The 22,133-nt window shown below is 39.5% G+C and overlaps 3 protein-coding genes and 1 pseudogene across 9 annotated transcripts in view; 1 reads left to right on the top strand and 3 right to left on the bottom strand.

Annotated features, from left to right (window-relative positions):
- LOC149074142 (uncharacterized) overlaps positions 1 to 22,133 on the bottom strand; it is a 326,315-nt gene that overhangs the window by 176,551 nt on the left and 127,631 nt on the right. The window lies entirely within an intron of this gene.
- On the top strand, positions 7,979 to 8,737 carry LOC149074145 (uncharacterized; annotated as a pseudogene).
- On the bottom strand, positions 18,370 to 19,020 carry LOC149074144 (uncharacterized). Its single transcript, XM_089247339.1, has one exon. It carries the CDS (start codon positions 19,018 to 19,020, stop codon positions 18,370 to 18,372), a length of 651 nt encoding a protein of 216 aa, XP_089103465.1.
- LOC149074143 (uncharacterized) lies at positions 19,129 to 19,629 on the bottom strand. The gene has a single exon (XM_089247338.1). It carries the CDS (start codon positions 19,627 to 19,629, stop codon positions 19,129 to 19,131), a length of 501 nt encoding a protein of 166 aa, XP_089103464.1.

Here is a 22,133-nt window from a genome sequence, read left to right as displayed (position 1 = left end):
ATGAGAAGTTTTTAATAACCAATATGCTTATTGGTTGCATTTTTCAAGTTTTGTAAAAGAAATTTTATCAATCTTTTATAGTATAATACTGGCCTTGCAATAAAATAGGATATTGAAACGTTTCATTATTACCGAATGGGATGCAGATTCACATTGATCATTGTAACCCTTGATTACTAGGATTATGTGCTACACGGGTACTTCTCTGCTCTCCTACAAAATTTTCTGTTTTATATTTGATACAGGAAATCCAAAAAGAATGGAAAAGCAGATTGTCTGTCACGATTTCTACTTGCTTGTTGTGAACTATTTTGAATGGACAATGTTAAATTGCAGCAGCTGTGGGGGTCAGGTGGACATGGTGATGGACTCACATCAGGCCATTTTATAAGAAATTTAAACTGGTGGGGCACTAGAAAAAAAAGGGCACTCGAAGTGGAGTAAGCTCCAGTATGTTCGTACAAATGACATAGCAGGCAAAAATTTCAAATCATAATAAAAATATTAACAAATTAATTAATAAAAGTGTTAACTAATAAAATTATTAAACTCATTAATTATAATTTGCTCTCTCTGTGTAATGCATAACATATGCAAAACAGGGAGGGTGGCGATGTACAAACTTGAAAAAAGCATAGCAAGAAATCTATCAGAAGTTTACAGAGCGAGCTGCAACCAAAAATTATGACAATGGGGATAATGACACATTGTGTTGGCATTGGTTCAAAACAATATAAAAAACATATGTGAGGTAGAAAATTATTACATATACAAAAGGATAGAAGGTGAAATTGTATAGCACATGCAGAACAGGAGTGTACAACATTTATAAAAATAGATAAACGAAGGTATGCAAAAAATTAACTAAATAGGAAAAAACAAGAGTATGCAACATGATTAGAGAGGGTTACATGGTGCTGACATTGATTCCAAACAATATAAAAAACATGCGAGGTAGAAAATTACTGCAACTACAAAAGGAAGCAAGATGACATTGTATAGCATATGAAGAAAAATTATAAAGTTTTTCAAAAAATAGATTCATCTCTTTATCAAATTAATTTAAATCATTATTTCAATGACCATACGTCTCATATTTCCCGGAACATTCCTGTATTTTCACATGATTTAATAATAGACTACTAGTACACATACAGGAAATTTTTTTGAAAAGGACAAACAACTAGCAACTAGATGGGTATTTTTCCATCCAAATGGCTAAGAAAAACGCCTAATCTAGTTGGAAAATAACTAAGCTGTCAACACTGTTCTAGCTTGAGCAGGCACTAAAGAAACACATGCAAACACTGAAACTTTAAAATGGAAAATAAAAACAAGGAAAAATGTTTTTTTGATGTTAAAATGTAGATGTTGATTTCTATAATTTTTCAATGATAACAAGAAAACAATCCAAAAAGAACGCAAAAAAAGAGGAAAAACAAATATTCAATTTAAAAAAATCAAACAAAAAGAAATTTTACATGAGTCTGCATCTCAGCATGAAATTACTGGTTATAATAATCTTAAATTTCATCTTGCGTAACACAGCTCCTAAAAATCCATTGACATATTGGTCAGATTGGTATTGGTACCCAGGTCTTGATTGGTATTTTTTTATGGTTTGTTATTACTAGAGATGTGAGGTGAGAATATTCTCCTGCATGTAAAAATTAAAGAATAATCGAGAATTAAATTATTTAAAAGAAAATTGAATAATTTTTTTACTAATTTTGTTATATTGTGATATATAAATCAGTTTTCATTGCCTGAAATATTTACAACAAAACAATTTTTGGTGTAATCACCCCCAATGACAAATTTAAGTTTGAGAATATTCTCAGAATCTTCTCCAGGTCATGATGAGAGGTTTTAAAAGTTTGGTTATAAAGATTTTATAAACCTTTATATTGAAACCTTAAAAAATTATTTTGAAATTAGATAAATTTTCTGAAATAAGTTCACAACAAAAGAAATTAAATCAAAGTTGACTGATAAAGGAAGCTATTCTTATACAATCACCTTCATTCTAAGAAGATACAGAACTGTTGTTTTCTTCAATGTACATACACTTAAATTCTGTATCACTCACATTTCTTTAAAAGTTGTGCAATTCAGCCCTGTTGGCTTAATTTCCTTGCTTTCAAACTTTAATATTGTGGTCTACAAACTTCAATATTCTGATCTTCTTGATGGGAAGAGAGACAGTAGTCCTTTAAGTTAGTAGACCACAATATTAAAGTTTGAATCAAGAAAATTAAGCCAACAGGGCTGAATTGCACAACTTTTAAAGAAATGTGAGTGATACAGAATTTAAGTGTATGTACATTGAAGAAAACAACAGTTCTGTATCTTCTTAGAATGAAGGTGATTGTATAAGAATAGCTTCCTTTATCAGTCAACTTTGATTTAATTTCTTTTGTTGTGAACGTATTTCTGAAAATTTATCTAATTTTAAAATAATTTTTCAAGGTTTCAATATGTACAAGTATGTATACTAGTAGTCTATATTCTCAAGAATATTCTCTCAAAGGACTACTATTATAAATTACTAGAGAATATATATATTCTTATCAAAAATAATAATTATTCTCAAGTTATTCATTGAGATTATTATATGTATATTACATATATTTTCGAAAGGGCATCATTTCAACTTTTTCCGGGGGGGGGGGGCAAAGAACACGCACGCAATGTATTTATAATGATATATATATATGTATGCCATTTTTAATGTATTTTCAAAAGCCAGGCCCCCCCCCCCAAATGAAGGGCCTGATTCTTGATAATACTCTCTGGAAAGATTTTGGTAACTGAAGAATATTCTCTGGAAGGACTATTATTAATAACTTCAGAATAATTCTTATTATTTTCTATAAGAATATTCCCCCATAATTTATGAACGTAGTCCTTCCAGAGAATATTCTCAAGGATATTATATGCAACTATATTACAAATAACCAGAGAATATTCTCATCAAAAACTTCTAAGAATATTCTCAAGTTATTTATAATAGTAGTCCTATCAGAGAATATTCTGAAATATTCTCATCGATAAGAATATTCTCCGAAAGATTATTCTCGAGAATTTCACATCTCTAGTTATTACTGTATGGCCTGCTTGAGAGTGCCCATTGGCTAGCTTCATCCCAGAGATACTGTCACCAACACATCCCCCCCAAGAGATGCCATGCCATTCTCCCCTTCCCCACCTCTCTCATTTGTACAAACATTTGAGATTCAATAGTGACGGAGTTACTCTTCAAGTATTGTATACTCACATAGTGGGGTTCAGTATACACAGAAACACTCATAAAACCACAATACAGTGGAACACTTGTTAATACGACTCTCATTTATACGACTTTTACTCATTTACTCATTCATTATACATGTTTGGTTTCGGTTGCAGTTTATTCCTATACATATTAATGTTAAAATATTTAATTTATTAGACGCACAACATCAATTACATGGCATTTTTATTTCAATTGGAACCATGAAACTCTGTAAAAGTTTCATTTCTGTCAATAGGATTTACATTTTTTTTTGTAGGTAGCAAAAGACGTCACTGAAATGAATATTTTTATGAATATTATCGCCAGAAAAGCCATAATTTTTAGCATTATTGTAAACGGATACATAAACATTCAGCAAGCTGATGACCCCTTTAATTATTGATACTTATTTCAAGTGGCAATAAATTCTCATTGTTCCCAACACGAATCCGAACACATTGATCAGTAATTTTGACTCTTTGTTTGCCCTCTGTGGAATGCCTGTTACAATAGTCTGACAATCAAAGTATGTTTTTGGGAGGCAAAATTCAACAGTTCCTGAAGTCATGTGGCATACATCACCTCATTTCATGCAGCTTCAAATAGACACAGGCGAAACGACATATTTTCAACTTGAGATGCAAGCCTTAGATGTCTCAAAAATAAACACCTGCCTTTACAAAAAATACTATCTTCCTTCTAGCTTACAGAAGAGAACCCCCAAGTTTTTATTGAATATAGCCAAGCTTCCTTATTCATAAAAAGGGAATTACATACTAGATTAGACTGATCACGGCTTGATATCGTCAAAGAAGATAAAGCAAATACCAGAAAGAGCCACATGTCTTGATCATGTTTAGGAGATAAGTCAATCATGTCTGTAAGAGATTACAGATCTCCGTACAAGAAGTGGATTTTCGGTGTTGTTATTACCAGAGACTACAGTACACTGAATCGATACAAAATCAGCTAGGGAGAAGAAATAGTGACCAAATTTGTTCAGTATTGTGTAGTATCATTGTCTTCACCGTGGTTGGGAACGGATGTGTTTTTATCGCGCTCCGCTCACCAACCAATAGTAGCAGTTTTATCCGAAACCATTGCAGGGGGATTACCGAAGGATTATCCGTCACGTCAGTGCGCCATTTTGTGTCTTTCTTTGTGTTTTTCTTCATTCTCGTGAGTTTTACTTAGCGTGTTGTTTATTTTTGGGTCATATATTCCGCAGTGTTTTTCTTTTTTTTTAGCTCACGTTGGATTGCGAGATAAGTGTTTTTTTTATTATATTGCTCTTATTTTTTTTAAAATTTCATTGAATATTTAAAAATTACCTGCTAACCGTTAACCGTGATATACTTTAATGCTTTATTTGTGGCAACACATGTTTTATTTACATTCGTTGTTTTGCTTTCGTTCAGTTCGGACGGCTTTTTTTTTGTGTGTATCCATTAAACTTCAATTCGTTTCTCTGCTCACTCGTACTTTAATAATTTGAATAGGTTATGGGCCCAGTGACCCTCCACTTCGTAGTGAGTTTGTTTAATGGTCGTGTGTCTACGGTTGCGGAATTTTGACTTCGGAAACGAAATTTAGTATCTGTTTACTTTTCGAGCTTAAGTTTCCAATTCAAGTGGGAAAATGGAGAAGCTTCATTCCATCGATAAGTTGGAAGGTATACAGAACCGGACAAGCTGGAAATTCGATGTGGAACTACAGCTGACTATCCAAAAAGTGATGCCGGTCGTTTCGGGACAAGTCACGTATCCTGCTTCGTTGGATGAAAACGCAACCGAGCCTGAACGCACGAAGTTTGCCACTGATGTCAAAGCTTTTGAGGAGGCTGATGCTATTGCACAATATATAATCGGGTCGAGTGTTCGTGGTGAGTCAAAGCAGCATATTCTTACCTGCAAATCTGGCAGAGATATGTGGAATGCATAGCACACTGTATACGAACAGAAAAATGAGAGACGCTTGGACTTACTGTATTCGCAGCTATTTAACTACACCAAGGATCCAGCTGACAGTAGCGCCTCCCATGTATCAAAACTGCGACGAATTTGGCAAGATTTGCAAGAGGAGCTCAAAGAAGAAAATGTAAGTCTTCCTGTTTCAATGTTGCTGAATAGGATACTCAATACTCTTCCGAGTGAGTACCTGGAGTTCCAAAACGCTTGGGAGTCAGTTCCGCATAACGAAACAAGTGTAGCGACTTTGACTGAACGTCTCAGGTTTCACGAACAGAGAACTTGAAGAACAGAGATCTAGCAGTTCCGAACCGGGCACTGTAGCATTTATTGCAAAAAATGCTAGTTCGACGGCTAAGAAAAAGCTCGAAACTTCGAAAACTCAAAAGCCGAAGAAGAAAATTGTGAAGTGCTACTCCTGTGGGAAAGTCGGTCATATCAAAAAGAATTGCCGTTCAAGTAAAGATTATGAAACTTCTGACCAGAGTTCTCAGGGACAAGCATTCATGTCCATCACAGATGTTAACAAGGACTGTTGGATAATTGATTCGGGGGCTTCTCATCACATATCGACTCGTTCGGATTTCTTCTCTTCGTATGTTCCTTTTGATGAGCCAAAACTGCTTCGTCTCGGTGATGGAACTTTCATGTATGCTGAAGGATACGGCACGATTGATGTGGAAATGCTGGTATGTGGGAAGTGGAAACCAGGTCAATTGAAAAATGCTTGGTATGTCCCTAAATCTGACCAGAATCTGTTCTCATCGGGATCTGCTCTGAATCATGGTCTCATCGAAGTTGCTACACAAAGCACAAGAGAGTTCAGAAATGGGAAGCAGACTGTTGCTGTTGGAATTCGTCAACTCAGTGGTGTGTACAAGCTTTTGATGCGTGTCATAATTTCTAAAGCTTGTCTTGCTGTGAAAAATTCTGATATTCAACTGTGGCATGAGCGACTAGGTCACCAGAACAATCAACATGTACAGAAATTCCTCAAAAGTAAAGGTATGGACATTCAGTTCAGTCGAAATTTTTGTGATGCATGTGCATATGGTAAAATGCATAGACTCAGTTTCGGTACCCAAACAACGAGGCCAACTACAGTTGGTGAACTGATCCATGCAGATGTCTGTGGGCCGATGCCTGAAAAATCGTTGGGTGGAAGCAGATATTATGTTGTATTCAAGGATGACTTCTCGAGGTACAGATCGGTATACTTCTTGAAGGCAAAGTCTGAAGTTCCTTCAAAGGTGAAGCATTTTCTTGCTGAAGTACAAACTCGAGGTCATACTGTTAAAGAGCTACTAACTGATGGTGGTTCAGAGTTCAAGAATTCCGAAGTTGAATCCACTGTAAAAGAAATTGGATTGATTCACCGAAACTCAATGCCATACACACCAGAGCAAAATGGAGCAATTGAGAGGAAAAATCGGATTCTTGTGGAAGCTGCCAGGACTATGCTACATGCCAAGGAATTGCCAGAAAAGCTATGGGCAGAAGCTGTTAATACCGCAGCCTATGTTATCAACCGAACTGGACCGAGTAGTGTTGAGGAAAAATCTCCTTATGAACTGTGGTATAACAAAGAGTCACCATTCAATCATTTACGTGTGTTTGGTGCTGAATGTTTTGAGCATGTTCCAAAACAGAAAAGAAAAAAGTTTGATAAGAAAGCTCAGAAAGGATATTTTGTTGGGTATTGTGGCGATAAAGATGGCTACAGGGTATGGATACCCAGTAAAGATGAAATAGTGCTTTCGAGGGACGTTGTGTTCAAGAATGAAATCACGAGCAAGCAAATTTTCATCAACAATCCAGAGTTTACTGAAAAAGTTACCGAAGAGACAGATGGTTCCAAGCAAGTTGGATCACAGCCAGACACAGATACATATAATTTACGAGACAGGTCGAAGCTGAAGAAGCCATCCAAGTTTGATGATTATGTCATGCTGGCAGAATGTGATGAACCAGTCACTTACACAGAAGCAATGTCATCAAAGGATTCAAGTCATTGGCAAGCTGCTTTACAAGAAGAGATGAATTCTCTAATTGAAAACAAGACATGGAAGCTGGTGGATTTGCCAAGTGATAGAAAAGCCATAGGAAGTCGATGGGTGTTCAAAGCTAAGAAAAATGCAGATGGTGCAGTGATAAGATATAAGGCACGTCTGGTCGCTAAAGGATTTGGACAGATACCTGGTGTAGATTGCACTGAAATGTTCAGTCCAGTTGTTCGCTGGGATACTGTGAGAACGATGTTAAGCGTGGCTGCTAAGAAGAAATTAAAGGTTGCTCAGTTTGACATCAAAACAGCATTTCTTCATGGAGAACTAAAAGAAGAAATCTACATGAACCAGCCAGAAGGTTTCGAGAATGGTTCAAATCAGGTCTGCAAATTGATGAAGAGCATCTATGGACTGAAACAGTCCCCCAGGTGCTGGAATGAAAAATTCAGCAAATTTCTAGGAAATCATGGCTTAAAATCTTCAAGTTCAGATCCATGCTTGTTTGCTAATGCAGAGAAAACCTTTTTCTTATCCTTTATGTGGATGATGGTCTGATATTTTCCAAGGACTTAAAAATGCTAAATATATTTCTTGACCAACTCAGATCTAAATTTGCAGTTGTAATAGATAATGCCAAGTACTTTTTGGGTATGCAAATTAATTATTTGGATGATGGATCGATTTTCATCCATCAGGAATCTTATTGCAGACGAACCTTAGCCCGTTTCAATATGACAGATGCAAATCCGGTAGGCACGCCTATTGAAAAGTGTTGTTTAACAGCAGAGATGTCTGCTGCTCCAGCCCGTAATGTTCCTTACAGAGAGGCTATTGGGAGCCTCATGTTTCTAGCTACAGTCACTCGACCTGATATAGCTTACACGCTTGGTATGCTCTCTCGGGTATTAGACAAACCTCAAGAGTGTCATTGGAATGTTGTGAAAAGGACATTGAAATATCTAAAGGGTACAGTGAATTGGGGTATTTTGTACTCATCTGATTCCAAAGCTGGTGCTTTAGAAGCATTCAGTGATTCAGATTACGCAGGGGATCCTGTGTCAAGGAGATCAACCTCAGGCATGGTGTTTTTGTGCAGCAGTGGCGCAATAACATGGAAGAGTCAACGTCAGAAATGCCTAGCTCTATCTACAACTGAAGCTGAGTTTGTGGCGGCGAGTCAAGCTGCAAAAGAAATAGTATGGCTTCATTACTTGTTTCAAGAACTTGGTATTTCAAGTGGTGTTCCTTTGCTACAGGTCGACAACCAGAGTGCCATCAGACTCATAAAAAATCCAGAGTTTCACTGCAGAACCAAGCACATTGATGTGAGATACAAGTTCATTCGAGAACTGTACCAGAAAGAACAACTAGATGTGCATAACTGTTCGACTCAAGAGCAAGCTGCTGATTTATTCACTAAGCCACTTCCTTGTGGAAGGTTTAATCATTTGAAAGAAATGATAGGGATGTGTGCATTGAAAGAAAAATGATGTGTTGCATTGTGTATCGTTATATATATATATATTTTTTCCTTTTATATCCGTTCAGTATTCTTGCATCTGTGCTTATGTATTGGTTGTTTTCTTTTTTTTTGATTTGTTAGCATGTTTAATTTTAGGGGGAATATTGAATATTTAAAAATTACCTGTTAACCATGATATACTTTAATACTTTATTTGTGGCAACACATGTTTTATTTACATTCGTTGTTTTGCTTTCGTTCAGTTCGGACAGCTTTTTTTTTTTGTGTATCCATTAAACTTCAATTCGTTTCTCTGCTCACTCGTACTTTAATAATTTGAATAAATTTTCGTTGTGTATTTTTGATTGACTTGAATTTATTTTTCTCGTTCACATTTCATTTTCATTGTTTTTTCACCAGGTTTGTGTTTTCTCGCTTCTTTGATATAAATTCGTAGGTTTTTGGACGTTAGTGTTAGCAAACAGTATATACTTTTTCCCGGGTACTCTCAATAACTTTGTTTTTCCTTCCATTTGGGCCTATTGTTGTAGTGTTAGTGATTTGAGATAGTTAGCTAATTCTAATAAGTATAAATTGTACTTTGTAGCTTAATACTTTTTTTAGAGGGTGTTGTATTCTTTATATATATACCGTATATACTCGTGTATAAGCCGACTAGTATATAAGCCGACCCCCCCACTTTAGGACCACCAAAATCGCAATAAATTGAAAACCCATGTATAAGCCAACCCCAAAAGATCCATGCATTTCAGGGGAAAAAAAATCTTATATTTTCATGCAAAATTAATAGTTTATGGAAATTTACAATAGAAAATGATTCAAACTTTATTCGTTTCTTAGGAGTGTGCAAGCTCATCGTAATCCATCAGATCATCATAGGGAGTGCGGCATCTTTGTTTTCATCTTCATCTGGGATGTCTCATCGCCATTGTCACTTTCAAAAAGGGATATCATCTTCAGTTTCGTCCATCGCATTGCTAATGCAACACTTTTTGAAAAATCGGATGATAATTTCGGTGGAAACTGAATTTCACGCCTCCTGTACCCATTGGCACACTAGGCCAATGTCAGGTTTCTTAAAGGCACCACTTTTTGTAGTTTTTTTATCGGAACTCATCCATTTGATGCACAAATTCCTCAAATAGTCTTTGAAAGACTTGTTGATGCTGACATAAGGCTTTACAATCGACATTAGTTCACTTTTTGTCAAAGCCAATGATGTTTTCGATTTCTTTACCTCGTCTTTGACATTATCGGGGTTTTGAACATATCCCAAAGCAATAATGCCGGTTACTCGAACACTGCTACAAAAAATGACTACTGATTGTGGGGTAAAAATTTTTTCATCAAAAACTGACCCGAGTGTAAGCCGACCCCCCCACTTGAGGAACGAATTTTCCACAAAAAAACTCGGCTTATACACGAGTATATACAGTATATATTTTTTCTTTTTTGTGATTTAGTGTTGAGCATTCTTTTTTTACGTAATTTTTTCGTATAATCTCTTACGTATATTTTGCATAGTAATGTATTTTACATTATTTTAATTTCCCGTTAACGTTTCTCATTTTCCTATTTTTAAGTATTATTATTATCTAGCTTTAGCAATAGTGTTAGTATGCCTCGACCTCGACTAGTGTTGTGTAGAGCTTGCGACGGGAGGTTTCCCTGGTCTAGGGGTATAGTAGCTGACAGTTTCAATTGTAAAGGGTTCTTGGATAGGACAAGGCTGGAACTCGAGGTCGAAGCTTTATAGAAAAAAGTTAGGGTGCTAGAGGGCCCGGTTATAACGGAGCCTCTGGTCATTGAGCCACCTGTTGATTAAGAAGCAATCTCCACGAACAACGACAGTTTAGATGGCGAATGGGTGGTCGTGGATGAGGTAGAGGGGATAGTGATAGGGGTTTAATCATCTGCGATTCTATGGTTAGGGAACTTGGGAACCTAGTGTGTAAGGATTTTCAGGGTTTCAAACGCTGTTGTCTTCCTGGGGGAAAGATTGACAACGTTCGAGATGTTTTTCATCGCCGAAAGTTGCCCTTGCGGGTGATTCTGTGGGTGGGAAGGAATCAGGTAGGAGCGAATATTAGTGAGTCTCTGTCAGAGTACCGGGATTTACTATTATCCGATAGGGAGGGGGGCTCAGATGTGGCAGTGATTCCAGTGCTGCCAAGGGGTAGTAGGGGGTATAGGAGTAAGATCCACCAATTCAATATAGGCCTGAAGGACATTTGCTCCTCACTTGAGGTCACGTTCTTGGAGCTTCCAGCATTTACCGATAGGTAGCTTCGTTCGGATGGGATCCATCTAAATAAGAGGGGGGGTCTGAGAGGTTTACGATAGTCTTACGTCAGGTTTTTTACTCCCAGACCACGCAGTCGGGAATGCAGGTTAGTTAATGATAATCACAACAGTACTGACGGGGAATTACCCACCTCTGACTTGGATGGCTTCTCGATTGACAATGAATCACCGGGCAAATTAAAATGTGCGCTAATAAATGCCAGGAGCTTGGGTAATAAGAAAAACTTTTTAGAAACTATGATAGTTGTGGAGGGTCTGGATCTTATAGCCATTACAGAATCTTGGGCAAACGATGGGGATGAATCTTTCTTACACATCCCAGGATACAATACATTTTGAGAAATAGATCTGATAGGAAAGGGGGTGGAGTGTTGATATACGTGAAATCCTGTTTGAAGGCTAGAGAGTGTAACGTGCAGAGAAGTGATATTGAAACTATATGGGTTGAGCTTGAAAACAAAAGACATCATAAACTTATTGTTGGGGTTTGTTACAATCCACAGAATAAGGATTCAAACTACATCGCCAAATTTCATGATGAAATTTCCTACATGTGTAAGCATAAGAGGGTTCTCATACTAGGGGATTTCAATTACCCAGGTATTGATTGGGAGAACCTTTCATCTAGAGATCAGTATGAAAGAGACTTTCTTAAGTTGGTGCTCGAAAATTTTTTGTATCAGCATGTATCAGAAGCCACTAGGGGTACTGCTATTTTGGATTTAGTTCTTACTAGTTCTGAGGATCTTGTTGAACATGTTTCGGTGGGGGAAGAGTTTTCTTCCAGTGATCATCATATAGTCAGATTTCACTAACTTTTCCTCGGGTAAGGTTGATAACAAAAGACTGGTTCCTTGTTTTCGGAGAACTAATTTTGATGTTTTGAGAGGAAGGTTAGCGGAAGTTTTCAAAGACCGGTTGGAATCAGTAGGGGTGGTAAGTCAATGGGAAGAATTTAGTTCGAAGCTGTCCTCTGTTATGCACGACGTCACACCCTTTGTTCGAAAAAAGCGTGTTTGTACATCGCACCCTCTATGGTTCACGGATAGTGTGCGGAACCTTTATTTTGAGAAGAAAAGGGCATTCAGAGAGTAAAAAAGTGGACGAGGTGACCTATCATTGTTTACTGATAAAAGAAGAGTGTTGAAGAAAGCGATAAGGGATAGTAAAAAGGAAGTTGAATCTAGGTTGGCAGATAACATTGTCTCTGACCCAAATTCATTTTTTCGATACGTCCATAATGGATGTAAGGGGACAGTTGGCCCCCTCTCGATAGGAGGCTCTAGGTTAGAGAGCAATGTAGGCATGTGTAGTGCTTTCAAGGACTTTTTCGCGTCGGTTTTTAATGGAGATAATGATATTCGATTTACAGCTGTTGCATGGAGTAATAAAACCCTCAACGATATTCAAGTTGAAGACGTGGAGGTCCTAAATCTTCTAAGAAATGTATGTGCAAGTAAAGCACTGGAGTATGCTGTAAGGTTTTGGAGACCATACCTACAGAGGGACTACAGAGAGAGTTGAAGGGGTGCAGACAAGAGCTACGCGTGTCCTTATTGGCACACAGGGCTTGAGTTATGAAGAGAGACTTCATTTTTTGAATATGTTTACATTGGATGAACGCAGGTGTCGAGGAGATATGATCGAAGTGTTAAAAATTTCCAATGGGATGGATAGGATGGACCATGAACTTTTAGTACACCACCAATGAACTGCTTTTACAAGGGGACACCAGTATCGATTGGTGAGGGACAATGCAAGGTTATGGTGTTGCAGGGAATTTTTCTCTAATAGGGTTGTTAATAAATGGAATAGCTTACCCCCAGAGGTAGTAAATTGTAACACAATTGACACATTTAAAAAGAAATACGATAAACATTTTGGGGTAAATCGAGAAGCTATCTATACTTAGAATAAGACAACCATAAATATTCTTTATGGGCATTGTATAATATTTTATCATGTGTATATATTGTTTACAATTTTTGTTAATTGCCTTTTTTGCTATATTTTTTAAATATATGACATCCATATTTTTATGGGCATCTTTTTCTCAGCCACCTCGTTGGGCATTTTGCCTGTTGTGGCGTTGTATTTGTATCTTTAGCCTGAGCTATTATGCCAACACTATCATATGAGGGACATAGGCGGAGATAGACCTGAAAGTCTGGGGGGAGCACAGTCATTATGCATGATCTCAATTCATATATACCCATATGCATTAGATCAGTCGACTCCACCTTTGATGCTGGGGCCCCCCCACATATTTTCGCCCATGTTGAGGGAACATATGGTTCATCACCAGCACCATTATTGTTTACTAAATTATTTTATCCCCAGAACCTGCAGGCAGTACCACTCAACCACGTTCTGTTAAAGTACCAGATCCTGCTCTCAAATCTCCAGACACTTTTAGCTCTCTGGCAGGGGCGGCTTGAGCTTACCTGCTGCCCAGGGTTTAAGCTGGATAAAAAATTCCTTTCGCAAAAAAGCGGAAATGGGGGGGGGGAGCTTTAGCAAAATGCTGCAATGCTAATGTAATGATTGATGGTTGGACGTCTTGTTGCGTACCTCCTGTATGCATTTTTGCGAAAGTGGCTGCTACTTTTTTTGCATTCTATGATTTTAGCAGGGTTTAAGCTACGGTCGCATTTTTTGCAAAATGCGACCGTAGCTTAAACCCTGCTGCTGCCCGGGTGTGAAGTCTCATATGCCCCCCCCCCCTCTAATGGCGACCTGGGCAGGTGGCTGACAGAGCTTCAGTGAAGGGGGACCTCGAGATAAACCTCATTTTTTTTCAGAAGAAAGCTGCACATCATATTGTTTACTGTGTAAAAAATGTGCGTGGCCATATGTCCCGCTTTTGAAGTATATTGTCCTGGTTTTTTTAAATTCCAGAATTACCTTATCATTCTTAATAATGCTAGATAACTTGATCCTTGAAATAGCACTTATTTTTGTGAGCCACCATCACGTATCCTGTAACGATAAGTAACAAGATTATTTTTACATAGAAATTTTTTTCAAAGGTGTTTCTGGTGCTCCAGGGACCAGCCAAGTGAGAAGCCGAATTGTTCCTTTGCTTTCATTTGACTATTCTGGAACAAATTCTGGGTGAGGGAATGGCAATCCCCCCTCCTAGAGCAGGCCGGGGGCCAGTAGGCTGGGATCTTTTGCGAGTCCCTCAGTCAGACTTCTCACGGGACTTTCAATAGTTAATTTATAGAGTGAATAAGCCAAAACATTATGAGAATTGTCCGGCCTCAGGGCTAGACCTCTGTCAGTCCTGCCCTTGTGGGGGCCAAGGGTGACGTAACCAAAATGGGCACTTGCTCATTGGGATAAGAATATAGGAGCGGCACTTGGCCATGCGACCCATTGGGGCTACACAGGGCGGCGTTCAAGAAGAATGCTAAATCAGAGATGAATGGGTAAAAAAGTTCCACTGCCCGAAAAAATCAAAGAAAATTTTCTGTCTGCTCTGGAGGGGTGCAAAATCGAGATAAAAGGGCAAAAGAAATTTTTTTGTTAGGAATCGCTTTGATAAGTCGTGAGGGAGGGACATGACCTCCAAAGGTAGGGATGACGGCTCCATGAGAGCCCAGGACTAATTCATTATAATTTTGCTTTTTTTTCCACACTATAAATTAACTGTAGAGGGGCCCCCATGGAAAATCTTGGCTTGGGTTAAGCGAAAGATCCCAGTCTAAGGTCCCTGACGCACGATGTAGGAGCTATGGCGTGGAGGCAATAGGTGCAAAAAATAGGTCAAGCACGGTTGCAGATTTCTTGAGCAGCTGTGATAGCTTACACATTCTTGTTTCTGTTATTAAAGGCCGTCTATTTTCTCAACGTTCCCATTGTCGAGATATGACTCAAAATTGTGATGCCATGAACATTTTTACTGTGTTAAATTTTAGGGTCTAAAGTCTGCACTGCCGCCCGGGTGCATCGCACCCCTTGCACCCTCACTTAAGCCACCCCTGCTCTACAGCACACTAAAAGAAGCATAAAACCTCCAGAGAGAGACTCAACTTATAAAAAGGGAGAAATATGATACATATCTATAAAGTTTTAGATAGACATTGATTGTTCTATATTATTTAGTTTTCAGTGTGTAGGCAACAGGAGATGTCAGTAAAATATTTGTCGCTGAATGGACACCATGTCTGGAATGCGTGTCTTCATTATTCATATCACTATTTATCTCAACAATTTTTCTTCTCTAATTTTAATACACCACAGCACAAGCACAGGCCCATGAAAGACTGCCTGAAAGGCCCTTGCTCTTTTGTATCATCTCAAAAAAACTCTCCAGCCTATATTATAAATAAATCTCAACTAGCACTTAATCATTTGAAAAAAATTGTGACTGGTGGGAGGAAAATTGTTACAAAAGGAATCGTACGAGTTTGCATTATTTCTTACAGGGTTATAAAACTGTCTTAACGATTTCAAAGGCTGATATACACAAATTCTTAGTTTATTTGTATGATTTGATTTTTATTTCAAGAATTAGCTGTCAGTATTATCAGATAAGCAATACCATGTGTCTAATGCTACGAGAGAAAGGAAACAGTGCTTCAGCATAAAACATGTGTTTGATGTTCAAATAAACAAAAACTAAGTGTCTTTCAAGAAAGAGGTGAGATCTTCGGCTGAACACATAGTAAGACGGAGAGCAGCAACGAGGAGAGAAGAGATCTGAGCAGCGAAATCAAACACAGATTCCAATGTGCCTGCGTATAGTGCCACGCACCACAGCAGAACGGGAACTCAGCAACAAGAGCAATGCATTCAAGATATTTTGTTTTCACTGCTCTGCTCACTTGTGTGTAGCTTCGAGATGGTCGTCGAGGGGCTGGTTTTTACTGTTAAAAAGTGGTAGTGAGGTCAAAAATGTCACAGGAATCACTGATGTTAAGTTCTCGAAGTACTTCAAAATGGTGTGGACAATCAAATGGAAACAACAAGTACCAAATAATTTTCATACACTGGTGTAAGAAATTAAGAGAATTTACAGACCTGGTCAATTATCTCTAGAACTACTGCACCGATTTTAATGAAATTTGATATGTACATGTCCTTATCAATATTCGGCCACCACACAGACTGTCTAGCCAAGGCTTTGAGAGCACCCATACCTTGGTGACCCCCATGAAGCTCTGACACCACGTACTTCCTGTACTTTGATGGCACATATATTCTATTCGCACGTATAATAATACCGTTTTCCACCGACAAGTCAGTTCGGCAGAGCCAGAAAGGACGAATTTCAGCCGTTTCATGCCTGGGCCAGGCTTGTGCTATGTATTTCTTCACTTTCAACAGAACAGGATCAGCATCTAACTCCTTCTGGAAATAAAATCTGGTCACAATAATACTACATCAGCAGGCGTTGGAGAATCAGTCACAGTGGTTTGCACAGGTAGCCTACTGAAAGCATCAGCATGAGAAGATCCTTTCGAATACACACTGTTGTACGAGTACCCTGACAGTACAAGCACCCATCGCTGAATGCGAGAAGCAGCCATTGGAGCCACTGGTTTAGTCTCAGAAAATAGGCTTACTAGGGGCTGATGATCGGTTACCAAAGTGAATGTTCTTCCAAGAAGATATTTCCGATACCATGTAACCCCGAAGACCAACGACAAGGCTTCTCTTTCGATTTGGCTGTAGTTCCTTTCTGCTTTCGTCAGGGATCTAGACGCAAAAGCAATAGGACGATCGCCCACAGCTAAGGGATGGGACAACACAGCTCCTACTCCATACAGACTAGCGTCACACACACACACACATTCGAGACGCACTTCCTTACTTTCATCAAAGTGGACCAACAAAGACTACGTAGACAATTTTTTCTTTGATTCCTGGAAGGACCTCCTCTCTTGCTCAGTCCATTTCCAACAGGAGTTCTTATTCAACAACTTATACAATGGTGCCAGTATAGAGGACATATTTGGAAGGAATTTTGCATAATACGTCAGCAAACCTATGAAAGACCTCAGTTCATCCGAATTCTTTGGCTCGGGAGCCTTCTCAATGGCTTCCAACTTCGTTTGCACTGGATGTAGTCCTTCTGTATAGATTCTATGCCCCAGATATTCTACCGACGTCTGCATGAACGAGCACTTTGAGGGATGCAACTTGATACCAGCTTCCTGCAAAGTACACAACATTTTGCTCAAATTCCTTAAATGATTCGAAACAGAGCTGCCTGTTATCACCAAGTCGTATAGGTAGCACAAAGCATTTTCATACCCTTGCAAGAGCTTGTTCATATCGCTCGACCACCACCGCTGTGGTGGTCGAGTGGTTATAGTGCCGGACTCGTGATGCGAGGATCCGGGTTCGAACCCCACAGTGGTGGTCGGCTGAAGTTGGTTTTCTGTGGTTCCCAACTTCAAGGCGCAAATGCGAGCCGATCTCCCCGTTAAAAAGTCTCGCCACAGAGAGCAACAGTCCTACAACGGTAAATCATTCAACCATAACACTTCACTCATAGTTAGAAAAACTGGGGGCAGATGACAGCACTACATATAACAAACAGCACTACATATAACAAGCATTACACAGAAACAAACTTTACGTCAGGCTGCACTACACGCACATTCCCGCATGTACCGATTCGTTGGGGGTTCGTTGGGGGGTTACTTGGGTCAGCGGGGGGGGGGGGGCATGTGTGGTGTAGCAGTAGTAGGTAGGGCCTCCAAAAAATGGCTCGGGGATCCATGATGTTCTTAAGTCAGCCACCTCGTTGGGCAATTTGCCTGTTGTGGCGTGGTATTTGTATTTGTATTTGTATATCTCTCTGAAAAATTGATGGAGCTGACGCAACCTCAAAAAGCAATCTCATGTACCTGAACAAACGTCTATGAGGGTTAATTACTAGTAAGTCCCTGGAAGCTTCATCCAGTTCCAATTGACAGTACGCATCCGATAAGTCGACCTTTGAATAAGTCACTCCCCCTGAAAGCCACCTTTTTATCAGCCACCTCGTTGGGCATTTTGCCTGTTGTGGCGTTGTATTTGTATTTGTATTTGAAAGACGAGCGAACAAATCCTCGACTTTGGGTAACGGATACCTCTCAAGATCTGTAGCAACATTGGTGGTGAGCTTGAAGGCACCACACAAGCAAATCCTACCGTTCGCCTTCAGGACTGGTACTACAGGTGTCGCCCATTCTGATGACGACACTCGTTCCAAGACACCTAAATCCAAAAGTCTACTTATTTCTTCTTCTACCTTCTTCTTATAAGCGTGAGGCGCGGGACGAGCTTTGAAGAATTTCAGTAAAGCACAGTCTTTTCTTTTCAGACGAACCCTCACATTTTTCACCTTCCCGAGGCCCCCCGAAAACAGTTCTTGATGTTCATCATCGAAGATTTCACGTCAACCTGGATCGTGTTTGTAGAGCCAGTCGGATCAATAGTGCTCAACACCCCTAGTTCGCGAATCCAGTGTCGTCCCATCAAGATCACGGAACACTGATCCACCACCAGGATCGAAAGCATTTCACATTTGGATTCGTACTTCACAGAAACATCCATCGCGCCTACTATCTTCAGGCTATGCCTTGTAAAAGACCTGAGCTTGGTATGAGTGTCTTTCAAAGGTGGAAATCGACATCGGTGCTTCTTGAACATCAAATAAGGCATCACCGAAAAAGGTGCTCCCATGTCCACCTGCATTACCATAGGTAGCCCTTGAATCACGACTTGCACGGTACAAGGTGGTGGGAAATCAGATATCGAGTTCAACGTCAACACATCGAACGCAGGAGACGAGTTATCCAGCTGGTCGACTTGATTGATTCTGTTTGCAGAGCGTCCTTGGCCTTTGACTCCGACACTCCATCTGTTCTTCACTGACTGGCATACTCTGGCTAAGTGTCCCGTCTTTCCGTATGAATGGCACGTACTCTTGGCAAACTTGCAAGTTGAGGACTTGTGTCCACTCACACCACAAGCATAGCAGAAAAACATAACCTTGGCTTGCGGCGGCTGATGAACTCTGAAACTCTTCCGTGGCTGCTTTTCTTGTCTTTGCTTTACAAACAGCACTGCCGCGAAGACGCGTTGTCACTACGCATGTTAGAGGCCTTTTTTTGAGGTCGCTTCGATCGACATCGCGATCTCTGACGCCCGATCGAAAGACATCTCTGTCCGCCAACAGCCGTCATCATTTATCCTACACACGAGCCGATCTCGTAGCATTTCCGCTAAAGTATACCCATAATTGCAAAACCTGGCGAGAGTTCGAAGTTCGGCTATAAAGGTTGGCACAGATTCTCCCGGCTTCCTGCAGCGACAGTTGAATTTGAACCGCTCTACGATCTCCGACGGAGCCGGTTCAAAATGATTACTGAGAACGTCTATCAGTTCTGCTTGCGTTCGTTCCGTGGGTAAGGCTGAGGACACCAGACTTCTGATCAAGCCATACGTCGGTGCACCCACCAGCGATAGGAATATCGCACGCCTGCGGACGTCATCCGTAACTTCATTCGCAACAAAATACTGATACAATCGCTCAGCATACTCCGAAAACGGTTCTTTCGCGCGGTCGAATTCTCCGATTACACCGAAACCCGCCATCCGGAGCGTATGAGGAAATCGCTTGAAGAAACTAAGCCTACGTCAGTAGAGCTTGCTTCTATCTTGTTCCTGTCCTGCCGAGACAATGATTTTCAACTCCTGCAGAATGACGATAATCCCATCTTTCGTCGCCACTGAAACGTCTCTCACCAGACATTTATAAGAGTCAGAGTGAAGGAGCATGTGGAATTACACAATACCCTAAATAAGCTTTATTCCAACATTAGTACAATAGCTACGGAGAAACACAACCGACCGCCATGGCCGCCAGAACTCGAATCGCCCAGCAATCGAACGGCGCGCGCGATATATTTCCTGAACTGTTCGAAGGACTTGGACACCTGAAAGAATGCTATTCCATAAAACTCAAGCCTGATGCTATTCCATATGCTGTAACATCGCCAAGACGAGTACCTATACCTCTTTTGAAAAAGACAGAAATTGAGATAAAAAGGATGGTCGAACAAAAAGTCATAACTGAAACAACAGAGTGGTGGTCTCCTGTTGTCATAATGCCCAAAAGTGATGGAAAGGTGAGAATTTGTGTGGATCTGATCGAGCTGAACAAAAATGTTCTACGGAAATTACATCCCTTACCCAAAGTGGAATACACATTAAGTCTCTTTTATCTGGTGCTAAAGTGTTCTCAAAACTGGATGCAAATTCAGGATTCTGGCAAATCTTATCTCACAACATTTATTACTCGGTTTGGAAGATTCAGATTTCTTAGACTGCTCTTTGGGATCTCTTCCGCTCCAGAACATTTCCAAAGAAGAATGATACAAATTCTGGAAAACACAAGTGGAACAGTTTGTCACATGGATGACATACTAGTGTGGGGGGGGGGGTCTACTCAAGAAGAGCATGATATGAGATTGAGAGAAGTTTACCAGAAACTGAAGGATGTTCATTTGACTTTGAACAAAGAAAAATGTATCTTCTCAACGAGCAAAATTAAATTTATGGTCACATCATTGATAGCCAAGGAATTCACCCAGATGATGAGAAAATCATTGTTCCCAAGGAGAATAAGTCACCAACAAATAAGAAGGAATTGAAACAGATGTTGGACATGGCAAATTACTTAGCACTTTCCATAATTTGGAATGAAACGAGCCTTCTCCTGTAACTATGCTTCTCAGCAACAAAATAGATTTTGTCTGGGATATACCTCAGAGCAAAATGCGTTTCCCAAATGGAAGGAGATACTGTCATCTGATCCTGTTTTGAAAATCTTCAATCCCAACCAGGAATCCATAATTACTGTCGATGCATCTTTATATGGCTTGGGAGCCACCTTACGCCAAAAGCAAGATGATGGTCAGATTGGTGTTATTGCCTATGGTTCCAGAACTTTAACCACAGCTGGGACTTATTACACCCAAATTGAAAAGGAAGCCTTAGCTATTGCATGGGGTTGTGAGAAATTTAAGGATTACCTAACAGGAACTCATTTCAAGATAGAGTGATCATCATAAACAATTGAAAAGGAAGCATCAGCTATTGCATGGGGTTGTGAGAAATTTAAGGATTACCTAACAGGAACTCATTTCAAGATAGAGAGTGATCATAAACCTCTGATTCCTATCTTCTCCAGAAAACATTTGGATGACTTGTCACCAAGGCTACAAAGGGTCAAATTGAGGATGATGCGATACTCTTATGACATCGTTCACATTCCAGGAAAGGAACTGTATGCAGCAGATGCTTTATCCATGAGTCCTCAAGTGTATCCAAACCAGACAAATGAATTGGAAGACAAAATAGATGCATATGTTCAAATGGTTAAAGAGACTCTACCAGCTTCATCGAAAAGACTGGAAGAACTGAAAGAAGCACAACTTGCTGACGAAGTTTGTCAGAAACTTTCATCATATATAATGAAGGGATGGCCTGCAAAGAAAGATGTTTATTCCTCTTGTCTACCTTTCTTGCAACATTGTTACGAAATCTCCATTCAAGATGGGATAGTGATGAGAGGCTGTAGAATCATCATTCCTCGATCACATCAAAGTTCTAAATCAGATTCCCGAAGGTCATCTTGGAATTACAACATGCAGAGCTAGAGCCAGATGTTGTGTCTATTGGCCTGGAATAAGTAAAGAAATAGAAGAAAAGGTAAAAAAATTGCACGGCTTGTATCCAAGAATCTAAGTACAGGTACCAACCTCTCATTCCAACACCATTTCCTGAGAGACCATGGGAGATGATTGGTATGGACTTGTTCAAGTACAAGAATTCATGGCATCTTCTTTTAGCTGACTACTATTCTCGTTTTCTTGAAATTGCAAAACTTGATAGACCGACAGTTGCTAAAATCATAAACCATTGCAAGTCTATAATCGCTCGACATGGCATTCCAGATATTGTTCGATCAGACAATGGGTCTCAGTTTAATCCAGTGCGAACATTAGAATTTCAAACGTTTTCTAAAGGGTATGCATTCACACACATTTCTAGTGGCCCAAAGTTTCCTCAAAGTAATGGACTGGTTGAGTCGGCAG

Source organism: Pholcus phalangioides, unplaced genomic scaffold, assembly GCF_987345545.1.
Source record: "Pholcus phalangioides strain wild (caught in Gottingen) unplaced genomic scaffold, Ppha-v1.0 ptg000017l_1, whole genome shotgun sequence".
Classification (NCBI taxonomy): Eukaryota; Metazoa; Arthropoda; class Arachnida; order Araneae; family Pholcidae; genus Pholcus; species Pholcus phalangioides.
Note: the sequence above shows the minus strand (reverse complement) of the source record. Positions and strands in the feature narration are given on the sequence as shown.

What these genes read in the sequence shown, in the direction of transcription:
- LOC149074144 (XM_089247339.1), bottom strand. Translation starts at nt 19,020, where the DNA reads ATGTTTTTCTGCTATGCTTGTGGTGTGAGTGGACACAAGTCCTCAACT.
- LOC149074143 (XM_089247338.1), bottom strand. Translation starts at nt 19,629, where the DNA reads ATGGCGGGTTTCGGTGTAATCGGAGAATTCGACCGCGCGAAAGAACCG.